The following is a 21,781-nucleotide window of genomic DNA, read 5'->3' as shown; positions in this document are numbered from 1 at the left end:
AAACGCGAGTAGCCATTCAATCAAAAACTCAAAATGAAAGCAAACTGCGGGGGTCTGTAGACTGATACTCGAGTAAATTCCTCTCACAAATAAAGTGTGTGATGCAGAAAGAGTAAGCGCGGTGCGTCATCTGTGTGAGCTGGTGCCTCAGCAGGTCCGGCCAGCCAGAAGCAGGACAGAGGACGGAAGGAGGACAATGAGATGCACCGTTATGGCACCGAGGGGGCAACTCGAACCTCGGCAAAGCGCAGGCGATGGAGGCTCTCTGTCTGGTGGCTATTGTGCCGAGTGAAGCGCATCTAATGCAGTCATGTTTGGACTCAAGTCTGCCCAGAGCAAAGAGACAACCTTTGATCAACACATTTCTACACTTGAGTTCAGAGTTTTACACCTCAGCTAGCTATGAAACCTGACCAAAGACATCAAACACAGTGGGAGGCTGCATCATCATTGTGCCAACTCTTTGAAGTCAGAAAAAGTCCAACTCGTGTGATTTCACTACAACAGAGTCAAAAGGGCGGTGACTTGCATTAAAGTCATAAATCTGTTTTAACTTGACGCTTTGTGCTGAATAAAAGGTGTGGATATGCTAAATAATACACGTTTATTTCTTCCTAACTACTATAAGCACACTTGTGTGTATGTTTGTGTGTGTGTGCGCATGCCTGGAAGTATGCAAATGATCTTCAGTTAAACACACTCATTCTTTCTGCCGGGCCTTAATGGTCCCACTGCAGGTATGTGGAGTGGTAAGGACAACAAAGCATGAGAGATGGAGCAAATAAAGAGTTGATGTTCTTTCTGTTAATGGCGCGCACACACACACACGGAGCACATCTCTGGGAGCCATCGTTCACACGCGGGACTGTTTCTGAATACTTGACAGAGGAGCCATTTGCACGACAGAGTCCTGTGGGCCGACAGATGAACAGTGACAACATCAGTAAAAACAGACAGGGGTACCGAACGGATGACAAAACACACGCGTGCACACATACACACACACACTCGACTGGAGAGTGTGTGTGCACTTAATAAAACGCTGTTGGAAATTCTGTTTTAGCAGCTTTGTGCTGAAACTGCCCCATTTTCAAAACTCAGCCTGACATTATGAACACGCTGCTGGTGTGAAGACTTCCTGCTTGGAGATACAGGCAAACTTTAGCATAATGACTTGTTTGATATGCGTGTATTTACGTTTGCATAGCCACACCTTAGTTCTCCAGTTCTCCCATGAAGCCACTGGCCCTGCGTGCTCCATAATGCCTGCTCTCTGAAGGAAGCTTGAATAACTACATGTGTCTGCAGAGGATTTAGGTACCTGTGGATGTGGATGCGAATATGGAGTCATCCCATTTGTGCAATCAGCTGTGTGTTGTCATTATTGAACTTCACTACCATCTGCTGGATTTTAAGATGTGTTGCATTTATTCCGCCAAGGCCAAATGCCCTTCTCGATCTTGCAAAGGTAACAAAAGTGAAAAATAATTTGTGTATCCGCCGTGTGATTCAGAATCTCCCTCCAGAATTTCATGGCTTCGCCCTTGGCGCGTGCTACACCCTCAACCAGCTTTCTTGTATTTCCTGTAACCTCCTTGGCGGGGAGGTATGTGACTGCTCTTATTGTGCGTGGACAAGTGTGGCTGTGCCACAGTTGGTTTCACCTGCTCCATCATCCTGCTCGAAAATGGTTGCAGCCAACTTGACCCTTATGTTCTCTCCACCTTTCTGACATATGAAGAAATCCACATTTAGACACTTCACTCCACCCAAACCTGCACAATTTCAAAAATGGCAGTAAACTAACTTGATGTCACCTGTTAAGTAAAAGATACACCGTCCTCTCAGTGAATGGCTGTCCTCTGCAGTCCCAAAGTACGCTCGTTACACTCTCCCATACTCTTCTTATTGTTCCAACCTCTCTATTGTCTCCCTAAGCTCGGCTCCCAGGTACACTGCTGTTAATAGTGATTAGGGGACACAATGACCAAGACTTGATGAAACCTTTTGTCAGACACACATTAGTATGCAAAGCCATTTCTATTCTTAATTACAGCCACTGGCCTTTTTTCAAAGGCCCTGCGGTCAGGTAGCACCGAAGGTGTGTTAGGAGGTCAAAAGAAAAGAGGGAGGCGGAAGAGTCTAACAATGCTTTCAATTACGGCTCAGCACACACTGACCTGCTCTAAGATTCATATTACAGTGTGAGATGCCCTTATCGTGTAAAGACATGAAATCTGTTCAGACTGACCAAAAACAACTGGCACTGACACCAAATGTATCAGCTCTGATAGGGCACAGAGTAGAGTACTACACTTTCTTATTTCTGTTTTGTAATATCCTATCTGCTTCAAGTGGTTCTCAGATCATACTAGTACTGAGTTTTACTTACAATGCCGTCTCTGTTGCTGACACAACCCACAGCAATGCAATTGATTGTAATTTCGCCATCTTCACACCTCAGCCTGTTAATTAACTCTACATTAATATAAAAGATCAGAAGTAATTGGTAAACTTACTGAGGCACAGCAGTGATAGCAGACTGTTAAATATCACACCAGCTGTGGTGACTGCTGTTCATTCCCGAGTGCCGTAGTGGGTAACACTGCACAAGAGCCACAGAAGCCACAAAAGTACGAAGCTGTACGATGGCTAAGTGTCAGTAAGCTGCATCGGACGTGGACATGGGTTTGAAGGACAAAGGAAGACACAAACAGAGTATGATTTGTGGATGCGATAAAACTGACGTCCAAAAAAAGCAGCACACCTCCCCCTTATAAAAACGCTGCATTACAGGTTGGTGGTGTTTTCCTGTCTTACCAGCAGGTGGAGCTGCTGTCAAGAGGATGGCAACTGAGATGGACACAAACAGCAGTGACTCACAAGGGAGGACATGCTAAGGGGAAGAATCGGATCCCCGTTTCTCTCTTATCTTTATTTTCATCGTCCAGACTGCAGGTGGGGTGAAGAGGACAGAGCCACATTAAGGAAAGAGCAGGCTTTTTTTTTTTTACACATGTTCAGGCTCAGCACCAACCCCGTGACTAGTGACGGGACGGAATAACGTCACAAAGTTCACAGGTAAACGATTAGGTGGTGATGAGGGCTGCCAGTCAGATGCCTTTCTGGTGGACTGGGGAAAACAGAGGGAGGGGGTCCTGTTGTACAAGCATCCAGAGAGAGAGAGAGAGAGAGAGAGAGGGGGACAGAGGGGGAGAGAGGGGGAGCGCTTGTCAGGTGTGGTGAGTGGCTGTGCAGTGCAGTGCATTGTGGGAGTGCGTTGAGGTGCAGCGGTGTTGCCATGGTGACGAGCTCCGACAATCAGCCTTGGAAGTAGGAGTAACAGAATGCAAAGCAGCTCGCCCGACCTCTACTCTAATCTTCACTGCCAGGGCAACGAGACAACATTTGACCCGCAGTCGGTGCTTGAGAGCAACTCCCATCCTTTCAAGGCAGTGAGGCGCGGGCATGCAATGGAAGCCGTTTCGGAGAAGCAGAGAGAGGGGCTCGGGATTTCAAGCACGGGGGATGAGGAGGGCAGGATTTAGCTTAGCTTCAGTGGTGAAGGTGGTTTGTCAGGGGGGAGGGATGGACGGATGAGGCGGTGGGGGTAAGGGTGAAGAGGGTTTGGAGTTTTCTTCTTTCTTTAAAGAGGATTTCCTACTCACCAGACAGCTGTTGGACCCCAGGCTGGTCATGTGTGCTTAACAACTGGCTCTGAATCGTCTCCACCACTCGCTTAAAACGCCGGCTTGGTCCTAAACACAGAAAGACAAAAGCCCACAGAGGAAGTACTGTCATGATCAGCTGCATCAGACCGACAGAGTGTAGAAAACATGCAGAAATTAAGAGTGGGGAAGAGGTAAAGATGAGGAGATGAGGAGAGGAGAAGAAGTGCATGGTGGGAAATGTGAGCTGGGAAAGCTGCAGAGAGCCTGAGATGATAAATGGAGGCCAGAGAGGAGTGCCACTGTAAGCTCCTGCTGGCTGCCTGCTGTATACAGTATATGGTCAGTGACATGGAAGAACCAGCAGGCTCCAAACAGCCACTATTACACTCCATTCAGCTCAAATGGGTGCCCCCCACTTCAGAGTGTGTGTACGACTGTAAGTTTGTGTGTGAGACAGAAAGAGAGTGAGAGAGAGCACGCATGTGTTTCTGCAAGACTAAGCATGCACGCATGATTGCATAGTATGTAATCTTGCATAGACAGACCTCATCTTGTTATGCTCAGGGAGGATGGGGGAAAATCTTATCAAGCGTTCAGGATTGGAAGAACTTTGAAAATCCTTAGGCAGACATTCTTTCTGGCAGTGAGTTTGAAAAACACCCACCTCAGGAAACAGAACTTGTGGTTTATTTGTTGGCTGGAGACAGCACAAACGTAGTTTAATTTCATCAGGTTGAAGTGTGACGGCATCCCACTCCACATGTAAGTGATGCCTCTCCACACTTTTCAAAGTGACTTGTGCGCTTGAATTTCCTGAGACCTCAGTGAGCCTGATGAGATGACCAATTATTCAAGATTAACACTGTATGTTTCTCTGTCCTCTGTGATGTGTCTCACAGCAGTAGGCATTAATATTTTTTGCCAAAATGACACTTTTTCTATCCCCAGAACAGAAGCACACGATCACAGAATGCTGGGATCTGCACTTGTTTTTAATGTATAACTTCAGCTACACTCAAATGGCATTGGTCACATATCAAGCAACACTAACAGCAACGAGGACAAATATGCAACCAACCTTTAGTGTATTATTTGGTGGTGTCATTAATCATTAATGCAAAAGAACAGCACTTATATGAATCAACATTAGATTGAACAGAATGCTGCTGTGAGCCTTTTGTAATAGCCAAACAATGTTAGGACTTAATGATCTCTCAAAGTTACAAGCAAAGCTCTCAAAAAGCTCAGAGATAGCTACATTTTGCCATACTGTTGCATGTGTTTATTAATTACAATAAGGCTTCAGTGTGTTTTAAGAAAGCAAACTGTCGGCCTACATTTCCAGGAATGGAAAACGGTTTGGACGAGCATCTGAGTTTCCCGGGATTAAAGCCTACACTGCAGGACGGTCCTGGGTTTGAACTTGGCCCTTTCTGTGTGGGCTCCACAAGAGAAGGAAACCAATCCTCCATAAATTCAAGGTAGTCTGCTTCACTGAAGTACAAAAATAAAACACAGTGCCTTGAATTTTTTGGAAATGAATTCCCCCTCTGGTGGAGAGCACTCAGCCAACCTGTGCATCAGCAGAGTTTGTGTGGGTTCCCTCTGGATGCTGGATGTAGGTCACCTCAACCTTTTAGATTCTACTGTATGCTGCCCATGTGTGGTGTGCTGATCCTTCTGTGTGTCTATTAGTCCTGTGATAAAGGGGAAGGGTCCATCTGCGAACCAATGGGAAGAGAGTAGGGTCCATGGGCATGAGGTGTGACGTTGCATGACTAAAGTTAGTGTTTTTTTAAATGCTCACGTCTCTGCTCAAGACTCTATGCATGATAATTTTTTTTTTGTGAAGTAAAAAAAATGGTGGTGTGCTAGGTATGAAAGAAATACTGTGCTAACCTACAAAAATGCAACCTGGCTGACGTTCCGTTAAGTACAGGCAAAGTAAGCCAGCTAACATTATTAAATTCATTATAATATAATAAAATTTTAATATATCAGCAGTATTTTAGCCCAATAAAACCACCTGAAACAGACTGGAATCCTCTGAGTCAGTGATGTGTTATAGTAGCTTCACAACGCATGCATAAAATATAGAAATTAAAATTTTTTTTCCAATATTTTGTAACTCCTTTCCACTCAGGATAAAAAGGTAACGGCATCCACGAACACAAAATCACCAAATAGAAAAAGATCATCTTTAACAACATTAGCTGGCTAACATTTAATGTCGCATTAAGTTGGATTGAATGTTTCATGGCAGAAAGGAGAGTGGGGACCCTACTCTGCTTCCACTGGCTGACAGAACTGGGGTCTCCAGACATGAAGTTAGTCCACACAGTGAGCCCAATGCACGCAGGATAAGAAGAAAATGAGACGATGGTTCATAACTTGACGCATCCTGACCTGAGAGCAGGGTGAAGGTGACAGAGTAGATGCCGTTCTCCTTAGTGGCGGCTGTGCTCTCCGTGTAGGTGATATCCACCTGGAATTTGACCGGCTTCTGGAAGACTGTGGGGCCCGCTGTGGACTTGTACTCTGCTCGGAAACTGGTCTGAGAGATCACGCTGTGGCTCAGGCTGGGGATCTGGGAGAACAAAAAAAAAAAAAAAAAGAAGAGGGGTGAGAGAAGGAAAAATGGACAAAGAGGAAAAGATATGAATAAAACTAAGTAGTAAAAAGAGGCAAGTAATGGGATTATACATAGGAAGCACTGATGCTTAATTTTTCTCCCACACCTTGCAAATGACAAGGTGAATAAACCCTCATTAAAATACCCTCCACATACTGCCGAGCCACAGTTGAAACTCTAAGGAGATTAATGCCTCGGGGAGTAGCCATGCATGCCAGGGAGACTTAAGCTAATGTAATCTTGAGTCATCCAACAACATTGCACTCTCCTGCCGAAAATGAATTTGTATGCCCAATGAACAGGTGAGCTCTGAAATAGTCACGTTTCACTATAGTGCTGGAGAGGGTTTGACATTCCATTAATGTGAGTGTGCTGAGAGGTATAATTCCACTGATTCAGGTGCCAATCTCCTGTCTGGAATACCAGCCAGCATAACCCAGAGGAGAAAATAGCTACCTACAGGGATGGGGAAACAGATTTGACATTGACCTGCACTGGCAGAGTTTGCATTTACTTAGACTTTGTTAAGTCTAACTGGGGTGAGAATAGGTTGTGTTCAATTATGTACGCTGAATATCAACTACCACCGCTGAATGTTTGTAGATACAGATTCCGCCGCGTTCGCCGAGAAGCCCCGATTTGCCTGTGTTCCTGCATGTGTTTGTACATTCACACTATCATAAACACACCACGCACACAGATACAATCTCTACACTATTTCTCAATTTCTTGCACTACACATCTAAATACACACACACACACACACACACACACACACACACACACACACACACACACATATGCTCGATACAAGGTATTGAGGGCAAAGCATCTATATGCTAATGATCAGTGCTCTCTGTTGATTTTCTATTGACCTCAAGTGAGTCTGCAGTCAGAGAGAAAATAGAAGCGCTGAACACAAGCAGTTTACTGAATTGCTACATAAATCAGTAGCATGTTAGCAAACACTCCGAGAGAGGCTGCCTCATAGCATAGCCAATCACTAATGCCGTTAGAAAAGGCAATGTCCTGCATCAGACAGCAGATACTCAGGTAATACCGCTGCATCAACACATGTGCAGGTGTACAGAGAGACGTCTGGGCGCAGGGAGCAGGGATCAGACGGCGTAAGGAAAGCAGAGTGTGTACCGAGAGAAAGGCTTGAACGATGTCTGCCTTGATGGAGCTGAGAGGCTTGTCTTTGATGACGATGAAGATCTGCTCCTCTTTTTCCAGGTTGATGAAGTTACCAAACCAGGATTTTTTGGCAAGTCTGTGAGGAAAGAAGAAAAACATACTTTTTATTATCACAACATTACCTATACATGCACCACACACATGACATGCACATGCCATGCTTTTTTGTGAAATTAATTTCTCTGTGTTTGACCCATCCTCAGTCTGTCGATCCTCCGCGGCAGACCAGGAGCGGTGGGCTGCCAGCTGCCAGCCGACAGCAGCGCCTGGGGACCCATCCTTTTTTTTTTTTTTCGTCATCATTGGTCAGGTGGTGATCTTCTTGCATGTTTTTAGTGGGGGTTATTTAAGGAGGAAACCCTGGGTGAGCATGCAAGGCCCCTTTTTTCCTCAAGCAGCAGGCACCGAAGGCAGGGTGGAGGACACGCCACCAGCGCCCACAACGGGATTCAAACCGGGAACCTTCTAGCTGTGAGGCGACAGTGTTACCACCTGTGCCACCGTGCTACCCAATCCGTGAGCTTATACTGTTTATTGCTGTATATTCATACTAAAGAGGGTTTGTCTTCTCTCCACCATTTCTGCTTTTTTCCTTAACAGACTCATCCATCCATCTCTCTCTGCTGCTCTGGGGAAATGAAAAGGAGCACACAGAGGATACCTGGAGGGAAATGAGCTACAACTGTGCAGAGGAGGAAAGTTTTCTGACTTTCACCTTGTGTGCAACTGGGTATTTGTAAATGTGTGTGAGTGTGAGGGAGAGAGAGAGAGAGAGAGAGAGAGAGAGAGAGAGAGAGAGAGAGAGAGAGAGAGTGTGTGTGTGTGTGTGTGTGTGTGTGTGTGTGTGTGTGTGTGTGTGTGTGTGTGTGTGTGTGTGTGAGAGAGAGAGAGAGATATAATTGAGCCTCTCTGTGAACAGAACTGTAGGTCCAGAAGGGGCAGAGGTAGATGAATTCACCACTGGCCTCAGCCCAGGTGTACCTGCACCCACTAATAAGCCATATGGACTCTTGTTGTCAGCCAAATTAATATTTCATGAGATTCTTGAAAATGTTTTGATGGATTTGCAAGACTCACACTTGAGCAAGAAAAACTTCCAATTTCCCCCTTAAATATGAATTAATACTTCCGATTCAAAGATGAATCTGTCATCAAAGATGACTAATGTTAACGTGAGCAGAGACATTAAGGTGCACATTGTTCTGCAGTAAGAAGCTGGTTAGAGCTGGTATGTGGCTGTGTATGCCTGTGATCAAGCTCAACCCAGCTAAGAGAAGGTCTTTTCCAGCCAACTCTCCAGCTCCTTCCAGCCAGGATGTTCTTCTCAGCCAGATGGTGATGGCCGAGCCAGACAGTCAGCCAAACAAACAGGCATATCTAGGCCAACCTTGAGTTATCAGGCCCCCTGGGAGCTCAGCAACATCACATAGGCTACCTTCCCTTCCCTCCCTCATAACCAACCCGCTACCTCCCGCTACGGTGGTGCTTCTCCATCCCAGACCAGGCCTGAGGCCATTACAGGGAACTCAGCAGGTTAAAATCAAACATTCATGGATGTAATACTTTCCAAAACATCACGCTATCGAGAGTGAGCCCGTTTGAGCCAATAACTGAGAGGCTGACGGGTTATGCATAGTTATGATGGTGGTGGTGGCTTCAAAAGTACAGCATCTACTCACTCTGGGGAAGACTCTGGTGTGAGGCTGGACATCTCCTCTTGTGTGGGGACTGTGGGGGCAGGGTCAAAGGTCAGACAAAGGTGGAAGACTCAAGATAAGTAGATCACAGATGATTCAGTGTTTACTGTAAAAATCTTTTGTTTGCTGTAATGTCAGTACCTTGAAGTTTCCTGCGGTGGAAGCGAGGTGAGCCCAGGAAGCTGTTCTTGATGGAGTTGAGGCGTGTCCTCCAAGGCATGCCTCCGATGGAAGGGCTGGGGGGCGGCGTTGGGGTGGGCGTGCCGGCCGGGCTGTCCTTGGGAGTGTGCACAGGGGTGCCCTTTGGGGTGGGGAGGGGGCTGCCTCGAGGGGAGGGGTGAGGGGTAACCTGTATGAGGGGGATAGATTTGGGTGGGTGGTCAGTGAATGAAGAAGGCACCGGCGCCACAGGGTGAAAGTGGTGCAGCCGGATGGGCGACAGCGGCACCACTGGGCTGAAGGGCACAGAAAGCTGGGGGTTGGCAGCAAAATGGGAGCGCCGTACCTGGGGGCTGTTTGGGATGGAAGCACTGGGGATGGGGGATGCGGAAAAGGGGGATGATGGGCAGGGCGGAGAAGTCGGGGTGGGGGGCACGGAGGCAGAGGGAGGCTGCGATGGGGGCTGGCAAGGAGTGGAGGACTCTGATCTGGCTGCAGATGTTGGGTCTGGGGAAGTTTCGGGGAGCGGGTTGGATCGCGTGGCTTGGAGGGGCTTGGGAACAACTTTGGGCTTGGCGGGGAGTGTCTGCGTCTTGTTGAGTGCTGCCGACAGAGGCTCGCTGTTTGGAGCGAGTGAGTTGGGGGTGGAGATACGGGGGCCTGTGCGATTGGGGACGGGCTCAGGGGATGGGCACGGGCTCGTGTTAGGGGACTGCGACAAGTCCGGAGACTGAGGCGGCACACAGAACTTTCGGACAGGCTGGAGTTAGAGGACACAGAGTGAGGACACGGCGCACAATATAGCCAAGAGCCAGAGCAGGTGGAGGAGGAGAAAACAAAGAAAAGCACACGGGGACACATGCAGCCACACAAACATGCAGAAAAAGCAGGAAAAAAGTGCAGCAGATCAAACAACCACACAGCCAGAAGCAGAGGATAGCCAAAGAGTACAGAGGCAGGTGAGATACGTGCATACACAGGAGAGATGGAGGAGGCACGGCAAAAACAGAGAGACAGAAAAGAAAAGAAACATGCAGTTAGAGCGTTCAGTGACTCATGTCAAAACAAAACAAAAATGAAATGGGAACAACAAAAACAGCCAGCAATGCACACAATTTAAAAAAAAAAAAACAGGGCAAAGAAAACAAAAAAGATGGACATCACTTGAATAAAACATGCAGTGCTCTGCTCGCTAGAGATGAGCAAGCAGACACAGACAGGTGTGAGAGACAGAAGGCCAGCTGTGAGGACAATTTGGGCTGTCTCAATAACAAGAGGAACACCATTATGGTGTATTTCTGCTTCTAAATTTCCAGTTTCCCGATTGGCTTATTGATTTGTTTCATTTGTAATGCTGAAATTGCGGCCACAATGGTGCACAGATGAACTATTTGCCTTGGTCGGCTCCCCTTTTTCTAGACACAAATCTGAGAAAATAACCCCTCACGGAGCCTCTTGCTGAGAGCACAATCCAGGCTTTGGGTAGGTCTGAGAAATCAATTTCCCTTTCAGATCAGCCCGAAAGAACCTGTGTGGCGCGAGGAGCTCGTCTTAGGATCCTGGCTAATCTCGAGCCTTCTCAGGTTAGTCAGCTGGAAAAGTTTACTAGAAGCCCCCCAGCTCTGAGCAAGAAACGTGGGATTTTCTGAAGCATTCCCTGAGCTGGATTTTCACAGAGCTCGGGCCACAGAAAACAGAGAGAGGGATAATAAGCAGAAAGGATGGAGAGAAGAGGCTTTAGAGGAGGAGAAAGTTTGCTGTGCTGTCACATCCCTGTGTAAGTTCATCAGTATGTTTTACTCTGAGTTAACAGATAGATCCAGCTGCATGGGCACCGTGATGACTCAGATAAAGTCAGATCTAACACAGGAGTTCATCACAGTGGATCCCTGCTCAACACTCAAAGGTAGATCTGAACTGTGGGAAAATATACTGTATCTAATAATAAAATGGAACAGTAGAAGAATACTGCATGTGCAGAGCGATGCAGCGGGATTGTTTAGTGTGTTTTGTTAAAGGTCAGAAGGCCCAGCGATGTAGCTGTAGTGACTGTCTTTATTTACTCTAGTGGACATAAACAGCAATAAGATGGCAGCAATAAGACAGGATCCGCAGCAGTTGGATGGTTGTTATCCCTGAAGGCGAACAACTAGATACCTGAGAATGGGGTCAAGAGGTGTGTGTTCTATGTGTGTGTGTGTTTGAAAGCGCACAGAGGGTCGTGACTTACCCGTGGGCTGCTGAGGGGGCTGGTGGAGAGGCCAGAGGAGGCTCCACTAATAGACCGCGACCTGTGGCACAAACACGCAAGAACACACACGCACAGGGGCAGACATAATTTGAGGGATCAACATGTGAACCTGTTACATGTTTCAGTAAACACAGGTGGAGGTGAGAGCGTGGAGGTTACATGTTGCACACAGTTAGAAAGCACCACAGCGTATGTTACCATCGTACTAAGCACAGTGGTTGCTATTGAGCCCTTTGCAAACACACCTATTCGCAGGGAGAGGGTAAAAGCATTACAACACAGCAACAGACATCACTAACATTGACTCCCAGCAATTGGCCTCAAACCAATTAAGCTCAAACTTCGGTTTCAAAATACGTCGATTTGACTGCAGCTTCTCCTGCAAAATCTATAGGGGCGACTTTCCACAGATTAGCATTCAAATTAGCTTTCCATCCCATCTTTAGCTCGCTCATAAACCAGACATGTTGACTTTTAGGCCTTTTCACAGGATCAGTAGAAAATATCTTCGGGGGGGAAATGAAGTGGGACATTTGGTTGAGCGCCATTTGTCATGTTTTTTTTTTCCTTTTCCCCTGCAGATGCCGTCAATAACCTCTATGAGCAGAGCCCTGCTCAGAAATGAACAATCACAGGACAATCTGTCTCCATCAAAAGCGCACGCATGCACATGTGTACACACACACGCACAAAAAGACACACACAAGGCCTGTCAACACTCGGAAATGCCAGCTGCTCACTGTCACAACACTGCTCCTTTTTGTCATTCAATCTATTAACACCCCCCCCCCCCCCCCCCACCTCACCCCTTCTTGTCTCCATGTGTTTCTCTTTCCGTTGATGCATTTGTGAACATGTGGCCCGGTCTCTACAGATCTTTCGTCTCGCTTAGAAAAAATGAAGAGATGATCACTTCAAGTGGCGTTTTTTCTCAGGTTGCTAGGTTGTGGAGGAAGCCCTTCATGGACAAATGTGAGGGGAACATGAGCGAGTGATGGAGGAATGAGGGAGGGATGGAAGAACGAAGGATGCGAGGCAGGGATGGAGTAATGGAGACTGATGTTCACTCCTGATGCCTGAACAGTCCCACGGGAGCACGGAGGCATCCATACATGGCCACAAAACTGTGTAGACGGTTACACCTAGTAGCCATGAAAGTGATACTGGTGCTGTCATAATAACAAGTCTTGATTATGATCTGTATACACCAGTCTTTTGAAGGTAGAAACTCTTATTTGGGTTCAATCATCCACACCCCCCCTTTTAATTTACAACCATCGAAAGAAAGACCTGATACTTAAACGGATACTTTTCTCCTGAGAGGCACTGACACACACACACAGAACAGAAGGAAAGCAACACTAACAGCTACCATGAGAGAGGAAAATATAGGAACACCCACACTCAAGCTATTTTTGTAATTCTCTCACTGCCCCTTCTGTGAGTGTATTTATTGCACACACTCTTGCACATATGAGTAGGCGATGCTGAGATCACATTGGCTCTGGGTTTGTTTCAGGGAGCAGCTGACCAGACAGTTGCTATGACTTACATGTAAGTCCTACGCTCCACTGAGACCACAGTTGCTCACTGCAGCGCCTGTTCGCAAATAGCCAATTGCACTTTATCTAAACATGGCCAAAACACAGCGTCCTCGGGCCATTATGAGCATATTGTTAGAGGCACGCGCATCTGTTAGTGCTGGAGCAGCAGGTCTATAAAGCTAATGTTACAGATGGTTATGCCGTACAGTGGTGAGCTGTCAGAGGCTCACTGTTGCTTCGGAGAGACAATGAGGTGTTTTATTTATAGTCAGCATACACAACTCAACAGTGATTTATCACTGATCATCAGTAAAGGCAAAATTTGATATGTTTAACTTGGATGCCCATTCACTGTCAGTGTAGTGCTTGCTTGCTTTAAAGGGTAAATTTACCCTAATTAAAAAAATGTGTTCTCTAGTAGTGCCCAGTCAAACAGAAAGATTGAGGTATTATTTTCTGCCACAGCCTCAAAAAAATAACTGAGGTGAGCGGAATTTCATTTGTGGTGTTCACAGCAATTATAAATTATACCTAAAAACCCAAAAACCAGCTGCAATTCCCACACAACGTCAGCAGTTTTCATAGGGTCTACTTTGTCGTTAGAAAGTAGCTTCAGTGAAAACTGTTGACTGTGAGGGCTGTGGATCATCTGGAGTGACCACGTTCCCTTTGCTGCTAATACTTCTGTACATTTACTGAAGTAAAATCTGCACTGCAGGTCTGTTACTTGTTTAAACGCTGTGGTACTGCAACAACACCACAAATGAAATTGCCTTTGCCTCGTGTCGTAAAGGGAGATCTCCTGAACTGTGTAGTTGCATCCATGCATGTGTGTGCAATGATGTGCGTGTGTTCTCTGTCCATTCTTGTCTTTCTACTATCAATTAGTCCTCAAGCTAGCATTTCCCATAAGCCTGTTTTGGAACGGGGTCCATGTCCTCAGTAAGCGATCCCTGGCTGTGCTAGAGACTCATCCAAAGCACCCGTGGGGGTCTAATGCCGGGCTGTGGGGGATGGAACAAGTACAAGAGGTTCTGGGATGAGGGCATGGACTGAAATAAAACGAAAGTGAGGCAAAACTAAATGGAGGGTGCCAGGAGTCAAACGGCAACAAATAAAACTGCCACAGCAAAAGCACAATGCTGCTGCTCTGCTAGCGTGATTTAAGTGGAGAAAGTTCCATTTCTCGCTCTCGCTGCTCTACATTGACTCTGTCCTGCCAATAGAGTCCTTCTACATGGAGTAGATATTCATATAAATCAACACACTGTTTAAATTCATTTCCTTTCCTGGACCTTGACAACTCCCAGAGGACTCAGCGCATTAATATTCACAGCTCGGCTCCTCAAATTTCTAAATGTGGTAGACCCCTGCAGTTTCTGCTGTAGAGCTCAGTGTTAAAGGTGCTTTATTTGTGCTCATTTGAGCCTCTTAAATGAATTAGAGTCAATAATTAGCATGAGAGCCTGACTTATTAAGACTGCTCCGACTAACCCAACACATTTAAACTGCGTGAAGCAACCAGAGCAGATCTGTAAAGAAAAAAAAAAAAAATCAATTGATATTCTCTTCTTCACACTGCAGCACTTTTCCATATTTCATTTACATATCATTAACCTCCCTTCATTTCTCCTGGCATGTTGTTAAGATTTAAAATTAAATCAGTGGGATTTCTTGCGCTTTGAGTTTGGCTTTAAATGTCTTTTTAAGATACTTTCTGTGTATAAAGAATGGAACGGGCATTTGCATGACAGTGTCTCCATGTGGATTTCTCTGCAACACGACTACTGCAGCATTTATCCCAAATCTATTCAATTACACCTCAAATCAATAATCACATGTATGAAAATGCTGCCCGGGCAGTTCATCAGACCGCCTACATGAGATATCTGAAGCAAAATGCGGGATAAGGATTGAGGCATTTTCGTTGTGTAATTTTAGATAAAACCGTTTCCCCTCTCTTCCACAATTTACGTGGGTGGAAATGTATCCTGTCAAAACACATGTTTCAAAGTCAGTCCTCTCTCTGACACCCTCTGATCTGAAGTTCTACGAATCTTCTGTGCTGTCGACAAAAGTTTGCTGTCGGGGAAAGATAAGGTTAGGTTCAGAGAAAGTCAGTCAAATCTTTGGACGTTATTCTGCTATGTATGTGCTTCCCCAACACCATCGTCTATACACACACACACACACACACACACACACACACAAGCGCGCACATGATCAAACAAAGCGCACACAAGGACGCGATAAAAGGCAGAAAAGTTCAAAAACACAACAAAATCCAGATTCACAGAGGCTGTGTTACTAACATCTTTTTCCCCCCACTGCTGAAGAGCTATGAATTGCAGTGGGGGGAGAAAGAGACATATAGCGATAGAGAGATTTGATTTGATTTGGAGGCGGAGGGGCTGTGGTATTGGACTCCCCCCACCTCCAACCCACCACAGCTGATAGGAAGCCAGACAGAGAAAAACTAGCAGCATTTCCACATTAGCATAGCAATTCCATATAAACAGAGGGGGGCGTTTGGGACTGAAGGTCAGCTGCACACAAGGGACCATGGTAGAAAGAGCGAGAGCAGATATTAAAGGGTAGGGAGGAGCCCCTGAAAGAGATTTGGGTGGAGGAGTAAGAACAAACACACTGATTTAAAGTAGCATGGAGGAAAGATGCAGCGGAGCCTTTTTAATGACCGTAGCTGCTGGTATACGTAGGATCCAGACACAAACACATGCTGCCATCTGTTGATGTGTCTTAATATTGAGATTTATATGAGTAAAACTAAAGCTGCTGTTCAAAGTAAAGGTTCAACAGACTACTCGCAGTGCCCTTTATGATGCACGCCGTTCAGCTGTGTGTGATTTATGAACTGCTGTTGACACTGTTTAGGAAAAGTATCATTAATGCCTGACAAAGTCACTGCGAACTGACCTATTTTGGGATTCCAGACTTGATTGAAACATATGAGTCAGAGCGAAGGGCAGAAGAAGACAGCTTCTAAAGTAATGCAACCTTAAAATAAAGGAGAGATAAGACTTGGATTGCCTGAAGGGATGAAGGAGCGGAGTCGAGGCGGTGAAACACAGGAAGACGAATCTTAAACTGAAATTCAGAGGCACCAGAGGACACGAAGAATTAAGCAGAAGTGTTTGGAGGTGGGAGCTCTTGAAATGGATTTAAAACTTCTGAAGAGGCTTCCCCCAGTGAAATGAAGCGGGAAATATATTCTTGATATTTTGTTGTTGGCAAAGCACTGCGGTGAGGAGTTATTAATGCTTCTGACATTTCGATGAATATTCAACTTTATAACTATATTTTTTTATCTATGTAATGTATGCACTTGCTGCCTCTGCATTTATGTCCCATACCTCTGAAAGCTTTTTCCAGCTCTCTGCCAATCTGCCTATCATTAGGCAGATCAGGTTATCACCCCCCACAGATTCAATCTTCCCCGCTGTCACAAATGTCACTGCCTCTGAGCAGAAATGTGTGTTGTGATGATATATTGGTTGTTAAGATGAGGAAATAGATTTTAAATCAGTCCGCTGTGCCTTGTGGGTGTGCGGTTCCGGCCTGACTCGTTCATTTCTAAAATAGAGAAACGCTCTGCATCTGGAGAAAGTGGGACACAGTATGGGAGAAGTGATTATCAATGCATTCAGATTATGAAAAGAGGAGATAATTGAGCTAACACCGGAAAAGGGGGGTTTGTAGATATTACAGCTCGGAACTGCAAACGCGCAGTCCTCCTTAGTTTGAAAATTAAGATTAATTAAGGGAGTTAAATCAAACTTTAGGAAGTGCCATCCAAAAACTGTTGGCCCAGCTTCTCCCATTTATCAGATGAGTTACAGCTTATTTAAAATAACCCTGTGACGCCGCCACACGTATGCGATTGTCATTTAAACGAAGTCTTCCCTCAACAGAAAGCACCGCTGCATCTTTCTCCTGCCACGAACGTCCCCCGGCATGGGGGAGAGACACGGAGCAAGAGGAGGTGAAGAGGGCGAGTGAATACCTTTCTTCTTTGCTGCATTTTGTACTGGCGTCAGGAATATCCAAGCTTTTACTGTACACTGATTTACTACAGTGAGACAGAAGACAAAGCGAGCAGAGCGTCAGTCTCTGTTTATGTTTGTCCACAATCTAAACAGCTGACACCCAGGGCCAGACTGGCTGTCAGACCTGCTGAAACACCACTGGCTGCGAGATCCTCCACATGAACACACGCAGCTACGTCTAGATCTATTTGTTCAGTTCAAATCTGCACACATTTTTTTTATTCGTCTTTTCACCCCTGTGCGTACCTCTGCCCGTGCTGTGTCATGTCGATGGCCCTCCTGGCTGGTACAGGTGAGCCTCCGTCTGTGACACTGAGGACCTCCATGGACTTCCTCTCTGGTCTCCTCTTGCCGTGGCGGTTCAACATGGGAGAGTCCACCCGCTTCCTCGGAGGATCTGTGCCAAACAAGTGAGAGAGATCGATCCAGGATCAGCATAATGCACCTGACGTCCCTCTGCGTTAATGCTTCTATTTCTACACACTGAGCCGTTTTGTGCGCTGTGGGCATATGTGAGTGTTTGAGTGATGTTAGGGCTGATCACATTGACATTTTAACTAATAGTGAATAAGTAATGGTTTCCTCCCAGACCTTGAACTAATGGCCACTGTATTGACTGTATCACATTCACTGAAGAGGGAGTCTATTCATCAAAATGTCGGTATCTCACAGCTCACACATTTGCACATAATACTCCTCCTATTGCACTGTGCTTGTCAGAAAATAACTCTGGCAAAAGTCTAAGTAGAGCATCTCTGTTTGGGCTCAGATTTCTGTGGGTGGAAATCTGTGCTGGGCTGCGCTGTGCGAACGGGAGAATACCTTTTTTTTTGTTGTGTTCTTATCTGATCTGAAGCACTCGAAGCTGACAGTTTTTTTTTTGTTTTTTTTTATACAAATAAAGAAATAAATAAAAATCTCTGGCCTATTGACACTGTCTATTTCTGCTACTATGTTTCATTGAGAAGCTTGTCTATATTCAATAAACAGAAAGCTCTTCCTGCAGCCAATCCACATCTACTGGAGCTCATCCAATTTCTTCTGAGGGAAGAAAATACTGCAGAATGACACTCGAAACGTTCATGAGTTACCTCCTAACAGCACTTATTCTTATCTAAATTGGCTTGTTTTGTCTCAGTAAACAGCTATCTATTCAATTATTTTTATTTTCTCTTTTTTAATCACATTTAATGTGTTACATTCTTTATCTGCGCTTGTCTCTCTGGTCCGAGCCTCACCAATCTCATTGCGAGGGGGAAGGTTCTGGTCCTCCTGACTGGGGTACCTTTCTTTACGGTCCAGTAACAGGAAGTAGATCATCTTTTCCTGGTTGTCACTGCAGAGAGGAGACAATAAAAAGATTACTGAAGCTTCTGCAAAACAAATGGCTTTAAACAACCCTGGGTCATTCCAAAAACACACATTTGCGTAGACAAGTGAAGCATTAGGCTCTCCAACATCTGCAAGAGCTAAAAACCAAGACATTAAACTGCACAAACCCTCACTATGATTAATGTTCTTTAATCTTTTCGGGTTCACTGTGAAACAGCTACTAAATAGCTTCTATCATTAAAACAAAAGTTAAGTTTTACAGGTCATTAAGCCATCATATAATATTCTGCATATATTTTTTCTCCTTGTGCACAGTGTGGTGAGTTTATGAAAGTATCAAAACATTATGAGTCCGTCCTTTTCTTTCTCTGTAAATCAGGAAGCCTAATATCTTTAGCCTCTAGGCCAACACTCTCTATGCAAAAGGCCCAGGGATTGGCCCTCCATAATAAAGACAGATTGGAAAGCAGTAGGAGGCAAAGAGACAAGGACCTGCAACTTCAGCTAAAATGAACCAGGGGAAAGGAGATAGAGACTGCAGATTTTCCTCCAGTCCAGCACTATTACGGGATGCTCCCAGGAGAGAGGAAGCAAACGAAAGAGATGGGGAGAGGGGAAAGTGATAGAGAAACGCCCGTTTAGTATTAAAGAGGCCGGGCAAATGTAAACTAGAGGGGAAAAAGATTGAAAAGCAAAGCAAAAGGAAACTAAAAAGCATCTGTAATGCCAACATTTATAAAAAACAAGTGTTTGAAAGACTGCAGGGTAAGTATCCTCAGCATACTCACACAGCAAACATTAGCCGCAGAACATAAACAATATGACCCACGAGCTTGTTCGTGCTGAAAGCCAGGATCAGTTGTGGGGGAATGGCAAGCGGTGTAAACGCTGTGTGATAACACTTAAGTGATCTATAGCCTCTGACATCCATAGTGACAGCCTCGCTGGATTTCATAAGAGCGGGGGGAAAGCCATGGCAGTGCGTGTGCACGGACAGCGCACACCTATGCCTTCCATCGCTGTGCGACCACACAGCCCCGGCTTCTTCTCTCTGTCTTCTGCTGCTTTTATTTTTTCATTTTTCAACACACTCCATATCCTTTTTTTTATCTCCTCACTCGCACTTCTTTATTCAGCGAACCGAACCTTCTGCCCCTCCATTCACTCACTCATCTGAGAGCAGGTCTTTCAGTAGTTTGTTTTTGTCTCTGAAGCAGCCCAGGGAGTGCATGCTGTCCAGTACGTCTGGGTCGATGTCGTCTGCAGAGGGCAGGCTGCGGATGGTCACCTTCCTGGGCACAGGCTGCTCTGGCTCTGGTTCGTTCTTCCCCCCTCTGGGAATGCAGAGAAATCACATCACAAATAAGGACGCTGTCAGCCATTTTGGTCCCTACTACTTAATTAAATTTGAATCCATCACCATAAATCTTTCCATATAGCTGAAAGAGGCTATATGGATGTCACTTTTAATGAGTAAACAGAATGTGCAGTACGTGAAGTATTTCAGTTTGTTTGACTCTTGGACATCTGGGGCAAGAAGTTTGCCTCATTATGACACTGGTTCACTTTATGAAACTTTCACAGTCACGTATTTTTCAGGTTTAGTCATTTTGCACGTAAGCTTAAGAAGGTGAAGAGTTGTTGCAAAGACGCAGACAGACGACTGAGTCACGCTGTTAAGTTCTGCAGGCTCCCTCTCTCCTCCTGGCTTAGTTTCTTCATTACTCCATCCCTCTTTCCAGTCACTCTCCTAGTTATGTCATTTTCCTCAGTCTTCCTTTGTCTGTCTGTATCTGGGGAGTACACAATCAGGACTGTATTCTTTGGGATTTAAAATGAAAGGCTAACCTGCACTGACACCATTTTCAAGAGAATTTCCAAAAAGTTCTAGATGTCTGTTTAAAAGAACAGGCTCATCTTTCGTGTTCAATTTCTGCAAATGTGCCTCTACAGTATATGTATGTGTGTGTGTGTGTGTGTGTGTGTGTGTGTGTGTGTGTGTGTGTGTGTGTGTGTGTGTGAGACTCGCCTTCCTTATGGGGACAAAACACTCCATAACGTACATAATTAAACTTTAGGGTGTAGACTGGGGTTATGGTTAGGGTAAGTCTCCAGGAAATAAATTTCTATGTAATGTCCCCAAAAAGATGAAAACCTAACACGTGCCTCTACATGTGTGTGTGTGTGTGTGTGTGTGTGTGTGTGTGTGTGTGTGTGTGTGTGTGTATCCCTCCTCTACTTTTCCCTCCTAATCTATTTTCTTTTTTCTCTTGTGAGCCCAGTGCAAACCCCATAGACAGCTATTAAAATCACCACTTTTTTCTATATGGTGTCAACCTTTGAACTGGATCTTTGATGACTGACCACCCCCCACCCCCACCCCTGCACAAAATTTGGTGATGGATGTAAATGAAAAAACAATAAAATCCTGTTTCATTCTTGCATACATCTGGCATAGCCTTTCCCAGATAAAAATAAACTCAGTTACCAGTTTACCAGTTTATCAGCAGTCCACTATAACAGCTGACTGCATTGATTTAAGCTAGGAGTATCTTATCTAGTAGAAACTGTGTGTATGTTTGTCCACCGCCGGTCATTAGTGATCCTGCTGAGGACAGTTGGGCCTGGCGCTGTCCTTTCAGCACCAAAGCTCTGCTCAGCTGCTGCTAAAACATTGTTAGAAAACTCACCCATTAATAAAACTACTGAACAAGCAATACCAGGGGATGGCCTTTTGAATTTGTAAAAAAAAAAAAAGAGGAAGAAGAAAAAAAAAAGTGTGTGATTATTTACCCACCACTGACAAGCTGCTTCTGGGAAACAGCCATAGCCACAGCCCCCTTTGTCATTTATTCATTCATTCATTCAGCCTGCCAGCCTGCCATGTAGACACAGACAGCCAGACAAGTTTCCTCACTGACGAAACTCACATTACATTAGTCTTCTCTGACAGCTCTTCTCTTGTCTCCTCTCGTTTCTTTTATCAGTCTCGCTGTCTGTTTGCATGAGCTTTCAGTGCAGAAAAAAACCATAACTCAACCCCTTCCAGCACCACAGACTGTATAAAACATGGACACTGCATCTCTGTGATGTCACCCCAAACAGACAAAGAGGTGGAGCGTGGGTGGAGTTGAGGTGGGAGGAAGGAAGCCTGGTTGCTGAAACCCAGGGGCTAGCTGTCACTCAAAGCAGTCACGCAGATACTTGTGCATAACTTTAATATGATTTAAATGA

At 45.3% G+C, this 21,781-nt stretch overlaps 1 protein-coding gene across 5 annotated transcripts in view; it reads right to left on the bottom strand.

The window, feature by feature from the left end:
- Positions 1-21,781, bottom strand: part of brsk2a (BR serine/threonine kinase 2a) — a 166,548-nt gene that overhangs the window by 3,110 nt on the left and 141,657 nt on the right. For 3 of the 5 annotated variants that reach the window (XM_070972922.1, XM_070972919.1, XM_070972920.1), the window contains exons 10-19: positions 19,717-19,881; positions 18,454-18,551; positions 17,462-17,612; positions 17,173-17,238; positions 11,587-11,647; positions 9,339-9,546; positions 9,180-9,228; positions 7,453-7,576; positions 6,078-6,258; positions 3,669-3,758 (exon numbers count right to left, since the gene is read on the bottom strand). In XM_070972922.1, coding sequence (XP_070829023.1) covers positions 3,669-3,758; positions 6,078-6,258; positions 7,453-7,576; positions 9,180-9,228; positions 9,339-9,546; positions 11,587-11,647; positions 17,173-17,238; positions 17,462-17,612; positions 18,454-18,551; positions 19,717-19,881 — 1,193 coding nt within the window. The remainder of the gene's footprint in view (positions 1-3,668; positions 3,759-6,077; positions 6,259-7,452; positions 7,577-9,179; positions 9,229-9,338; positions 9,547-11,586; positions 11,648-17,172; positions 17,239-17,461; positions 17,613-18,453; positions 18,552-19,716; positions 19,882-21,781) is intronic. The other 2 variants (XM_070972923.1, XM_070972921.1) reach the window with 1 other exon arrangement.

Source organism: Chaetodon trifascialis, chromosome 10 (genome assembly GCF_039877785.1).
Source record: "Chaetodon trifascialis isolate fChaTrf1 chromosome 10, fChaTrf1.hap1, whole genome shotgun sequence".
Taxonomy (NCBI): domain Eukaryota; kingdom Metazoa; phylum Chordata; class Actinopteri; order Chaetodontiformes; family Chaetodontidae; genus Chaetodon; species Chaetodon trifascialis.
The sequence above is the reverse complement of the archived record's forward strand: the minus strand, read 5'-3'. Positions and strand labels throughout refer to the sequence as shown.